The sequence below is a fragment of the Nerophis lumbriciformis genome, linkage group LG17 (assembly GCF_033978685.3).
Source record: "Nerophis lumbriciformis linkage group LG17, RoL_Nlum_v2.1, whole genome shotgun sequence".
In the NCBI taxonomy this organism is placed as follows: domain Eukaryota; kingdom Metazoa; phylum Chordata; class Actinopteri; order Syngnathiformes; family Syngnathidae; genus Nerophis; species Nerophis lumbriciformis.
In genome coordinates, this window is record NC_084564.2 from 12815759 (window position 1) to 12829121 (window position 13363).

Below are 13363 nucleotides of genomic sequence, written 5' to 3' on the forward strand. Positions count from 1 at the left end.
AAGGCCGTTTTAGTAACACTCTTAATGTGTGACTCAAAGGAGAGAGTTGGGTCGAAGATAATACCCAGATTCTTTACTGATTCGCCTTGTGTAATTGTTTGGTTGTCAAATGTTAAGGTGGTATTATTAAATAAATGTCGGTGTTTAGCAGGACCGATAATCAGCATTTCCGTTTTCTTGGCGTTGAGTTGCAAGAAGTTAGCGGACATCCATTGTTTAATTTCATTAAGACACGCCTCCAGCTGACTACAATCCGGCGTGTTGGTCAGCTTTAGGGGCATGTAGAGTTGGGTGTCATCAGCATAACAATGAAAGCTAACACCGTATCTGCGTATGATGTCGCCTAGCGGCAGCATGTAAATACTAAAGAGTGCAGGGCCAAGAACCGAACCCTGAGGAACTCCGCACGTTACCTTAACATAGTCTGAGGTCACATTATTATGGGAGACGCACTGCATCCGGAGTTAAACCACGACAAAGCTAAGTCTGATAGTAATACAGTATGTTGTAAAAACAAAAAAACAAAAAAAAACAGTGTAAATTTTTTAGTAAAATTCTGGCGACTAAACTGCTATTTTATTCCGTAAAAAAACAGTGGTACCGTTTTCCATTTACCGTAATATGTTATAAAAACTGTATATTTTACAGTAAAATTCTGCCAGTTTTTTACTGTAAAATCTATAGATATTGTTTACAGTGTAGCCTACATTAAAAAAAAAAAATCTACCGGTAATGCATAGGCAAATTCAAATATTATATGTCAATGAAAATGAGTTTGACACCACTGGACTTGGTGTTTAGCCATTGAATATGAAAATGTGTATTTTCCCCTCACATAGCTGAGCCCATGGACGAGACCCCCGTTCCTGTCGCCATAGCAGAGAGGTACAAAGTGGGCCGCACTTTGGGGAGCGGGAACTTTGCTGTGGTGCGGGAGTGTGTTGAGAGATCCACTGGAAGAGAATATGCCCTCAAGATCATCAGCAAGGAGAAGTGCAGAGGAAAGGTGCCTGTGAGAACACATAACGTCTGTGCTACTTTCTGCTGTTATTAATATTATTACCTCCGCCAGGAGTTTATGTAATCGTGGCAGTTGTTTTGTCTTTTTGCAAACTAACTCAAAATTAAAATTACACTTGTGTGTGTGTGCAGCCCCACAAAAACAGTGGATGAGTTTTAATTTACCTTTGTCAGAAATGGGATAAGGAACAAGTTATTACATTTTGTGGCTGATCCGGATGGTTGTCTGGATTCAGGACTTTTTTTTTTTACTATCAGAAGATCGAGCCTAGAGAAAGTTAGCGCTTCTTTGAGTGCTTTTCTCGTTATTGATATCCATCCTTGAATTTTCTACACCACGCAGGAACACATGATCCAGAGCGAGGTGTCCATTCTCCGACGTGTCAAGCATCCCAACATTGTACTGTTAATTGAAGAAGTGGACACCGGCAATGAACTTTATCTCGTCATGGAGTTGGTTAAGGTATGTTTCTCTTTTTCTAAAACTCTTGTCACTCGTCAACAAAAAAAAGGATACACAATTCTCGAAACTAAGGCTGCGCAATTAATCAAATTGTAATCAAGTAGGGACGTTTATTTATTTTATCCCTCAGTTGTCACGCATCTAGTCTTCCATATATACAGGGTGTCCCAAAAAAATATTTTTGCAGGTCAATCATTTTAGCAACTTTTGTTCAAATAACCTCAAATTTTCACAGAATGTATAGGAACAGATCAAGACTTTCTTTCTGTCCCCCTCCTGCTAGAATTGATGAACTCAAGCAGAGTTCATCAGAGCAGAGTCTTCACCACCGACTGGATGTGTGCCATCTCACAGGCAGTGCACATATTGAACACTTATGAAATCGGTTTCAGAATAAACTTACCAGTATGTTCAATACCTAAACTGTTCAATTTCATTGAGCTAGACCAGGGGTCGGCAACTCGCATGCGGCTCCGGAGCCGGCTTTGATCACTTTTTGATCACTCTTTGATCACTCTGATGCGGCTCAGCAGATTACTTGCTGAACCCCCCAATTTTCCCGTGAGACTTCCGGATTTCAGTGCCTCTCGCAGAAAACTCCCGGGATTAATATTCATCGATTTTCACCCTTGGCTATAATAAGGGTCTGTATTAACAGAGTGCCAGCCCAACACTTGTTATACAATATACATCTTCTGCTTGCACACGTACGTGACAGCAAGGCATACTTGGTCAACAGCCACACAGGTTACACTGACGGTGGTCATATAAAACAACTTTAACACTCTTACTAATAATGCGCCACACTTTGAACCAAAACCAAACAAGAATGACAAACACATTTCGGGAGAACATCTGCACCTTAACACAACATAAACACAACAGAACAAACACCCAAAATCCCATGCAGCCCTGACTCTTCCGGGCTACATTATACACCCCTGCTACCACCAAACCCCGCCCCTACCCCAACCCTGCTCCCTCACACATCAACCCCCCCCCCCGTGCGACGGTTGAGGTGGGCGGGGTTTGGTAAGGGGGGGTGTGTATAATGTATCCCGGAAGTTAGGGCTGCATGGGATTCTGGGTATTTGTCCTGTTGTGTTTATGTTGTGTTACGGTGCATATGTTCTCCTGAAATTTGTTTGTCATTCTTGTTTGGTGTGGGTTCACAGTGTGGCGCATTATTAGTAAGAGTGTTAAAGTTTTTTTTTTTTATATCAATCAATCAATCAATCAATCTTTATTTATATAGCCCTAAATCACAAGTGTCTCAAAGGGCTGCACAAGCCACAACGACATCCTCGGTACAAAGCCCACATATAGCCACCGTCAGTGTGAGCTGTGTGGTTGTTGACCAAGTATGCCTTGCTGTCACCTACGTGAGCAAAGCGGGAGTCCCATACAACGTATGGCTGATCAGGCACGCTGACTGTAGTGGATGCTATATGCTGAACCATTACGGCACGCATGACGCTGACAAGCGCCATTCAATTAAAACCTGCGTGCCGCACCAGCTTTCAAATTCCACATAAAGGTGTGGGCAGTGTGTCTGAGATCCCTGGTTATACATAGCACAAAGCAAAACAAAAACTTCGTATACAGTGTTATTTCATATAAAATTTCAAAAATATTTTGTGGCTCCCATTGTTTTCTATAATTTGTGAAACTGGTCAAAGTGGCTCTTTGACTGGTAAAGGTTGCCGACCCCTGAGCTAGACACAGTAGTTTACAAGATAATTGCCTTTGAAATTATGTCAAATACACCATGTGAATCTATTCTACGCACACTAACAAAGGAGAAGCCCTTTATGCGTATTATTGATAATTGAATATAATAACATACAATATATTAACAATATTCAATATAATAATTACATACAATAAAATAAAGATGCAAAAAAAGATTTCTAATCAAATCGTAGCCCCTGAATCGTAATCGAATTGTGAGGTGCCCAAAGATTCCACCCTCTAATAAATAGGAGCTAAAAATATCATCAAATGAGAAAATATGACATGTTATTATAATAAAGAACAAAAACAAAGATTTGGCTTGCAATATATGGATAACATTTATTTAACACACTTAAGGAACCCCATTATTCCAATTAGATTACCACAATCGTGCAGCCCTAACTCAACCTCATTTCCCATTACTAAATGTCATTCAAGGGTGGCGACCTCTTTGACGCCATCACCTCCTCCAACAAATACACGGAGAGGGACGCCAGCTGTATGCTGTTCAATCTGGCGAGCGCCATCAAGTACCTGCACAGTCTCAACATCGTGCACAGAGACATCAAACCCGAGAACCTGCTGGTGAACAACAATCTCAATAAAAACAAAAAAATGCATCTGCACCCAGTGAGCCCACAGTGATGGCCCAAAGCTGCTTCTTTTCTTCACAGGTCTACCAGCACCCTGACGGCAGTAAATCTCTCAAGCTGGGGGACTTTGGCCTGGCCACCGTTGTCAATGGTTACCTCTACACTGTGTGTGGCACGCCGACCTACGTAGCACCTGAGATCATTGCCGAGAAAGGGTGAGTCTAACTCTGATACATAATAGATGAGACATTTAATCCAGAACCTAAAATGCACAACATAGGTGTCTGAATAAGAACCAATAGAGGACCTAGATCCTAAACTCATCCTTTTATAAAGATGACACAGGACTGCAATCTATTTGTGGTGATGGTGGGTTGTGACTAGGGATGTCCCGATCCGATATTTGGATCGGATCAGCCGCCGATATTCGCAAAAAAATGCGTATCGGCAAGGCATGGGAAAATGCCGATCCAGATCCAGTTTAAAAAAAAACTCCGGTCCGTGTTTTCCAACGCACCGATTTAAATAATACATTCCACTTTTCTGCTGTTCCCTAAGCTCCGTTCCGCATTTTCCAGCACACCTTCAACACATCCACAGGTCTGTGGATTCTAACGCAGTTGCTTTTAGCTGCTGGCATTACACGACAGGCTCTTCTCACTCTTTCCTGTGTCTCCCTCTTACAGACAGCGAGCGCACCTTCTTACACACGTCATATACGTATACGCCCTCTCCCAGCAGAGAGCGAGGTAGCAGCATGGCTAACGTTAGCTGTGATGCTAGCGCAGCCGCTAAGGTGCGCGCCTGCTCAAACGTCCTCTGCGCACGGCAAATCTATGCCACGCACAAAATCAAATAAAAAAATAAGCGCATAACAATTTTCGACACACGGACACGACAGAGAAAACAGTTTTCGTCATCATTGTTCAAATATTGTAAGGTCTGTCGAGACGCTTATCTCCATTCGGTGCCACACGTCCACACCATCGCCGAGGCAAACATTTCCACATCAACACCGTATGAAAAAAAATAGTGATTTTTTTTAGTTGTGATTTCCCTCTCTGCATGAAAGTTTAAAAGTAGCATATATTAATGCAGTATGAAGAAGAATGTTTTAATGTAGACATGCAAGCCTTGAAAGAAAATGTTGAAAATCAAGACTACATTTCCTGCAAATGGGTGCATTTCTACCTTATATTTTAACTTTAGATTTATTCTCATATCAAACTCTTTTAGTTGTCTTTTTGACACTTACATCCGGCGCCCCCCTCCACACCCTGGATTATAAATAATGTAAATAATTCAATGTGATTATCTTGTGTGATGACTGTATTATGATGATAGTATATATCTGATAGTATGTATCTGTATCATGAATCAATTTAAGTGGACCCCGACTTAAACAAGTTGAAAAACTTATTTGGGTGATACCATTTAGTGGTCAATTGTACGGAATATGTACTTCACTGTGCAACCTACTAATAAAAGTCTCAATCAATCAATCAAAACACATAGAATCATCATACTGCTGTGATTATATGCATCAAGTGTTCATTCAAGGCTAAGGCAAAATATCGAGATATATATCGTGTATCGCAATATGGCCTTAAAATATCGCAATATTAAAAAAAGGCCATATCGCCCAGCCCTAGTTTCAATGATGCCATTTTTGTTTGTCATGTATAATTTTGTCTATTTTGTGTTTATCCTTGAATAAACAGGTCAGTTTCTTGTTACCAACCATTGTGTATTATTCAAACTCCCCTAATTCAGCTGGCTAGTTGTTATCAAGAGTACTAAAACCCTTTTCAACATGATTCTGACAACTAAGTAGGCTAAATAACTTTAAACTTTAATACATGCTCGGATAGGCCATTATCGGTCAGTATCGGTATCGGTCAGTATTGGTATCGGATCGGAAGTGCAAAAACAATATCGGTATCGGATCGGAAGTGCAAAAACCTGGAGCGGGACATCCCTAGTTGTGACATAATGATGCCTAATTGCATTGGCATGGAATTGTAATGGACGCCGTGGGAGAGACAAAACAAGTGACTAATTACAAAAATATTTAGAATAGGGGTGTCCAGACTTTTTCCACCAAGGGCCGCATAACGAATAGTCAAAGTATGCGGGAGCCATTTTTAAATTTGTTTTGAATGTCATTAAAATAGTTAGCTCCATCTTTTGACACTTCTTCCACCCCCGTCCTTGCACACTACACCGCTACAACAAAGATGACGGGGAAAAGACGCTGCCGGAGGTGAGCCACGTAAATAAGACCGCCCAAAAAACAGCGCATCCGGAAGTGACTGTTAGAAAGCGACTCGAAGATGATCTGTAAAACATAATCTATGCATCGTATTGACCAAAAAAACACCATTACATGTTATGTAGACCACAAGTTTTCAATTTAGAAACAAATAATAATAATATGACTCCTTTACTGCGCCCTATAATCCGGTGCGCCTTATATATGAAAAAATCTCGAAAATAGACCATTCATTATAATCCGGTGTGCCCTATAGTACGGAAAATACGGTATTTTGTAAAAAAAAATAAAAATGCTGAAAACAGATCCATCTACCGTATTTTTCGGACTATAAGTCGCAGTTTTTTTCATAGTCTGGCCGGGCTCCAGTGCAACTTATATATGTTTTTTTTCCTTCTTTATTATGCATTTTCGGCAGGTGCGACTTATACTCCGAAAAATACGGTATATATTTAAAGACAAAACATTGTGTCAGCTTTGTGTTATAGGTGTTAAAGTGTACCATTAGTTATTTCAGGAGGGTCCAAAGTGTGGCTAAGGGGCCATTTACGGACACCAGCATGGATTTTGTTGGCCTGCAAATTCTCAGAAAAAAACAGTAAAAATGAGCTGAATGATGTAATGTAATGAAAAAAAGCTGACATTTTGATACTTATCACACAAAGCTGGCACTAAGTTTAATGGTCAATGTCTGTTTGTAGCGTTGTAAAAAATATATTAAATATCCCCTGCATACTTCACAATTTTTGTATTAAAAAAATTCCAGATTTTTTCTCATTACAATACTTATTTTTGCTCTTTCTTCATACATTTTTTAAATCCACCCCTCCCCAACATGACACAACTGGTGCTGCGGGCCCCAAATGTCCTTCAGGCCGCTATTTGAACACCCCTGATTTAGAACTACAAATTAACTTTCTTCTGTTACTTGTTTTTGTCTGTTTTTTTTTTTTTAAGTCACAAACAAGACAGAGTTAACTGAGGGCTTTTAGGTGAGAAGAGCGATACATGTTTTCATGTCGGTCTCCAAAAGTCTCTCACCAGCTGCTTGAAACAAAAATGCTATCTAGAGGGCTGCACAACATGTGTGTGATGGTTAAGAAGCAGTCACAGTGGGTACCATCACCTGCTGGACAGAGTTGTAACAACAATCTGCATTCAGACAGTCCCATTGTCATGTGTTTATAGGCAGGTCGTGCTGTGACAGCCCGCCCCAAATAAATGAATGCATTTTAAATAACATGGTTGTAAAGTAACCGAAATATTGAAAACAAGTACTAACATGACGGAGTGCAGCGATCTTCTGATAATAATGGATGCAAGTGTACCTAATGTTGTGGTTAAGTGTATTCTCTGTGCCATACCAGATATGGCCTCAAGGTGGACATTTGGGCTGCCGGTGTCATCACTTACATTCTGCTGTGTGGCTTCCCGCCCTTCAGTTGGTAGGTGCCTCTGCATCCCGACACTTTAACACATGGATGTCAAACTGGTTTTCATTTGCAGTTATGGCTGCCCTCAGAAAGCCGTTTGTAACACGGAATAATATACAAATATAAAGGATATAAAGGATTCGGCCTCATGATATTATTATTAAAACTGGATGTTCAGTGGCCATAATTTTACTGTACAATTTACAATGTGGCCCGGAAAAGGGTGGAGTGCCATCTCCGGGTTGGGGAGGAGATCTTGCCCCAAGTGGAGGAGTTCAAGTACCTCGGAGTCTTGTTCACGAGTGAGGGAAGAGTGGATCGTGAGATCGACAGGCGGATCGGTGCGGCGTCTTCAGTAATGCGGACGCTGTATCGATCCGTTGTGGTGAAGAAGGAGCTGAGCCGGAAGGCAAAGCTCTCAATTTACCGGTCGATCTACGTTCCCATCCTCACCTATGGTCATGAGCTTTGGGTTATGACCGAAAGGACAAGATCACGGGTACAAGCGGCCGAAATGAGTTTCCTCCGCCGGGTGGCGGGGCTCTCCCTTAGAGATAGGGTGAGAAGCTCTGCCATCCGGGGGGAGCTCAAAGTAAAGCCGCTGCTCCTCCACATCGAGAGGAGCCAGATGAGGGGGTTCGGGCATCTGGTCAGGATGCCACCCGAACGCCTCCCTAGGTAGGTGTTTAGGGCACGTCCGACCGGTAGGAGGCCGCGGGGAAGACCCAGGACACGTTGGGAAGACTATGTCTCCCGGCTGTCCTGGGAACGCCTCGGGATCCCCCGGGAGGAGCTGGACGAAGTGGCTGGGGAGAGGGAAGTCTGGGCTTCCCTGCTTAGGCTGCTGCCCCCGCGACCCGACCTCGGATAAGCGGAAGAAGATGGATGGATGGATGGAATTTACAATGTTTTTACTGCATAATACTGTAAATGGAAAAACGGTAACAGTTGTTTTTTTAATGCTAAAATTCTGGCGAATGAGCAACAGGTTTTTGATTAAAATGTTTTGAGTGTACACTTTCTCGAATAACCTTATGATTCAGGAATCATAAGTCAAGCAGATATTTGTATATTCAAAACAATATTTGGAATATATATTTGTTGCATTATTATTATTAGATATTAAAGTTGAAAAGATATGCAATTGCATGTATTTTTAGTGCTGTCAAATGACTAAATGTTCTAATCATATTTATCATGAATAATCGCAAATTTTTACTTGCTTGCGTAATTTAAATTAGTTTAAAAAAAGACCCCAATATTTTGACACAAATGCAATTACTTCCTGATAAGTCTGCATGCATACATGATTGATGCAGTAGTTTTTAAGAGTTAATTTATTTTTGACAGCCTTCAGTTTTTCTGTCAAAATGTAAAATAATTATATCTAGTAAGAAAAGATAAAGCATACTTGCCAACCCTCCCGAATTTTCCGGGAGACTCCCGAAATTCAGCGCCTCTCCCGAAAACCTCCCGGGACAAATATTCTCCCGAAAATCTCCCGATTTTCAGCCGGAGCTGGAGGCCACGCCCCCTCCAGCTCCATGCGACCTGAGTGAGGACAACAGGGTGACAAGAACTAAAGCATCCAGACTAGAGATAAATTGTATTATTATGTTTATCTTACCTAAAAATTAATATATTTATTAATTAAAAAAAAAAAAAAAACTAAATACATTTTTACTATATTTTGCTAAAAACATCAAAATTAATTGTATTTTTTTTTCTGACTCCTTATTACATCCAGCCATAGAATTATACATTAAAATAAACATATTTGAAATAATTAATTTTAAATTATCATAATAATTCATTTAAAATGACCATATTTAATTATTAAAATAATTTCTTGTTTATCAACAACTTTAGCATTTTATTCATTACATTTTGAAGCTCTCAGAAGCCAAGTTATGTTATATTCCTTAAAATGTATTTATGCAAGTTTGAAGTATCAATTATCCAAACACAGTTTTGTTTGCATATTTTCAGGATGTATATATATATATGTATACAGGTAAAAGCCAGTAAATTAGAATATTTTGAAAAACTTGATTTATTTCAGTAATTGCATTCAAAAGGTGTAACTTGTACATTATATTTATTCATTGCACACAGACTGAGGCATTCAAATGTTTATTTCATTTAATTTTGATGATTTGAAGTGGCAACAAATGAAAATCCAAAATTCCGTGTGTCACAAAATTAGAATATTACTTAAGGCTAATACAAAAAAGGGATTTTTAGAAATGTTGGCCAACTGAAAAGTATGAAAATGAAAAATATGAGCATGTACAATACTCAATACTTGGTTGGAGCTCCTTTTGCCTCAATTACTGCGTTAATGCGGCGTGGCATGGAGTCGATGAGTTTCTGGCACTGCTCAGGTGTTATGAGAGCCCAGGTTGCTCTGATAGTGTGGCCTTCAACTCTTCTGCGTTTTTGGGTCTGGCATTCTGCATCTTCATTTTCACAATACCCCACAGATTTTCTATGGGGCTAAGGTCAGGGGAGTTGGCGGGCCAATTTAGAACAGAAATACCATGGTCCGTAAACCAGGCACGGGTAGATTTTGCGCTGTGTGCAGGCGCCAAGTCCTGTTGGAACTTGAAATCTCCATCTCCATAGAGCAGGTCAGCAGCAGGAAGCATGAAGTGCTCTAAAACTTGCTGGTAGACGGCTGCGTTGACCCTGGATCTCAGGAAACAGAGTGGACCGACACCAGAAGATGACATGGCACCCTAAACCATCACTGATGGTGGAAACTTTACACTAGACTTCAGGCAACGTGGATCCTGTGCCTCTCCTGTCTTCCTCCAGACTCTGGGACCTCGATTTCCAAAGGAAATGCAAAATTTGCTTTCGTCAGAAAACATGGCTTTGGACCACTCAGCAGCAGTCCAGCTCTTTTTTTCCTTAGCCCAGGTGAGACGCTTTGCGCGCTGTTTCTTGGTCAACAGTGGCTTGACACGAGGTATGCGGCAGTTGAAACCCATGTCTTTCAAGCGTCTCTTGGTGGTGGATCTTGAAGCACTGACTCCAGCAGCTGTCCACTCCTTCTGAATCTCCCCCACATTTTTGAATGGGTTTTTTTTCACAATCTTGACCAGGGCGCGGTGATCCCTATCGCTTGTACACTTTTTCTGACCACAGTTTTTCCTTCCCTTTGCCTCTCCATTAATGTGTTTGGACACAGAGCTCTGAGAACAGCCAGCCTCTTCAGCAATAACCTTTTGTGTCTTTCCCTCCTTGTGCAATGTGTCGATGGTTGCCTTTTGGACAGCTGTCAAATCTGAAGTCTTCCCCATGTTTGTGTAGGCTTCAGAACTGGACTGAGAGACCATTTAAAGCCCTTTGCAGGTGTTTTGAGTTAATCAGCTGATTAGTTTGGGGCACCAGGTGTCTTCAAAATTTAACCCTTACACAATATTCTAATTTTGTGACACACGGAATTTTGGATTTTCATTTGTTGCCACTTCAAATCATCAAAATTAAATGAAATAAACATTTGAATGCATCAGTCTGTGTGCAATGAATAAATATAATGTACAAGTTACACCTTTTGAATGCAATTACTGAAATAAATCAAGTTTTTCAAAATATTCTAATTTACTGGCTTTTACCTGTATATATGAAATACTTGACTTGGTGAATTCTAGCTGTCAATATACTCCTCCCCTCTTAACCACGCCCCCAACCACCCCCCCCACCTTCCGAAATCGGAGGTCTCAAGGTTGGCAAGTATGAGATAAAGAACTGTTTTGACAGTATTATTTCCAGATGTGTAGTCATTTACTAAATACACTCTTATGTCAATAAGTTGTGTTTTGATTCCCATGTCAGTGGAGAGGACCAAGAGGTTCTGTTGGAACACATCTTGAGGAGTGATCTGGAGTTCCCCGCGCCGCACTGGGACAACGTGTCGGACTCGGCCAAGGTCTGTGCTCCTCGGGACCCTTCAGAACCCGCCGGTGCTCGTACATGAACGTGCGTGTTTTGTTCAGGCTCTCATCAGCGGGATGCTGCAGGTGGACGTGGACCAAAGACTCTCAGCCGCACAAGCGCTGGAGCACCCCTGGGTCAACGTGAGTTGATGGAGACTTTGGAGGTTTTTGTTGTGTGCATTTTACAAACAACACAGCAGTGGTGTGCGGGGTATTTGCTTGCACAGGATGATGGCGTGTCCGAGAACCAGCAGCAGCTCCCTGTGGCCATGAGGATCAGGAAGCACTTTAACATGGGACCGAAGAGCAACAGTACAACTGCAGGTGTCAAGGTCATCAGTGTACGTGGGATTCGCTTCACTGTTGGTGATGGACGCCATCACAGTTTCTAATGAAGACTTTGCTTCCCTCTCAGAATACTCCGCTTGATAAGGAGAAGCAGGTTTTCCGGCGACAGCAGCAGCAACCCGACGCTAATCTCGCCGCCCACTTCCCGCACGGCGCCAGCTCCTCCTCCTCATCGCGTGGTGCTAACGCCGTCCTGTCGCCCGCCGACTTCACATCCGAGTCCGAAGACTATTCCCCGGGTTCGGCGGACACGGTGCGCTCCCCCATCTCTCCTTTCTAAGTGCATGCAGGAAGCCATCCAGCCGCTGGACACGGTGAGCGACATCCTTGGGACAGTTTTCACCCCTAACCCACCTGACCTTTTGACTGTATGGGAGAAGAACTGCTCCAATTTAGTGTTCTGCCGCCCTCTTGTGGTCAATATTGTATATTACAGAAAGCTGTTTTACATGCGGCATCATGGTACTCGACTTCAGCAACTGTTACTTTAGTGCTGCAAAAGGAGGTGGTGGTGAGTATGCTGCTATAACATATACAATTTAAAAACAGTAATATTATTAACTAGTGATGGTCCAGTTAGTTACATATTAGCATCACTTGGTAAAGAGACTGCACTTTTTTTTGGAAGGTTGCCTATCATTCAAAACCTTATATAAGACATGAACGCATGTCTTTTAATTAATTTAACTCGTAAATATACGCTAACAATTAAGCTAACTGGAGTCATGACGTTGTGCCTTGTGTGCCCATTAAGCCCACTATAAAAACATCCAAAAAGCAACAACAATACTCTACATTTCGTGACCTGAATATTACCCAGTATAGGATAGGATAGGATAGACTTTTATTAATCCTATAATAGGGAAATTACATTGTTGCAGTGCAGGTGTTTACATACAGTAACATAATTCAAACACATAGTGATAAATACTACATATTGCGCACCGATATGTATACCGTATTTTTCGGAGTATAAGTCGCACCGGCCGAAAATGCATTATAAAGAAGGAAAAAAACACATAAGTCGCACTGGAGTATAAGTCGCATTTTTGGGGGAAATTTATTTGATAAAAAACACCAAGAATAGACATTTGAAAGGCAATTTAAAATAAATAAAGAATAGTGAACAACAGGCTGAATAAGTGTTCGTTATATGAGGCATAAATAACCAACTGAGAACGTGCCTGGTATGTTAATGTAACATATTATGGTAAGAGTCATTCAAATAACTATAACATATAGAACATGCTATACGTTTACCAAACAATCTGTCACTCCTAATCACTAAATCCCATGAAATCTTATACGTCTAGTCTCTTACGTGAATGAGCTAAATAATATTATTTGATATTTTACGGTAATGTGTTAATAATTTCACACATAAGTCGCTCCTGAGTATAAGTCGCACCCCCCCCCAAACTATGAAAAAAACTGCGACTTATAGTCTGAAAAATACGGTAGATAAAAGGTCAAATAAATCAAAAAAAGACTAACGTCCGTTTTGCACACCAAGACAAAAAATCACAGTAATCACATAAGTGTATTAGCCATATTGTTGT

At 41.1% G+C, this 13363-nt stretch overlaps 1 protein-coding gene across 2 annotated transcripts in view; it reads left to right on the plus strand.

Annotated features, from left to right (window-relative positions):
• The window catches only part of LOC133614519 (serine/threonine-protein kinase DCLK1-like), a 33440-nt gene extending 20807 nt beyond the window's left edge, over positions 1–12633 (plus strand). The window contains exons 8-16 of one of the 2 annotated variants that reach the window (XM_061972522.1): positions 840–1006; positions 1364–1483; positions 3656–3802; positions 3892–4025; positions 7450–7527; positions 11356–11449; positions 11517–11597; positions 11657–11797; positions 11872–12633. In XM_061972522.1, coding sequence (XP_061828506.1) covers positions 840–1006; positions 1364–1483; positions 3656–3802; positions 3892–4025; positions 7450–7527; positions 11356–11449; positions 11517–11597; positions 11657–11797; positions 11872–12084 — 1175 coding nt within the window. In that variant the 3' untranslated portion in view covers positions 12085–12633. The remainder of the gene's footprint in view (positions 1–839; positions 1007–1363; positions 1484–3655; positions 3803–3891; positions 4026–7449; positions 7528–11355; positions 11450–11516; positions 11598–11656; positions 11798–11871) is intronic. The other variant, XM_061972523.1, reaches the window with a different exon arrangement.
• Positions 12634–13363: the final 730 nt, after the last annotated feature.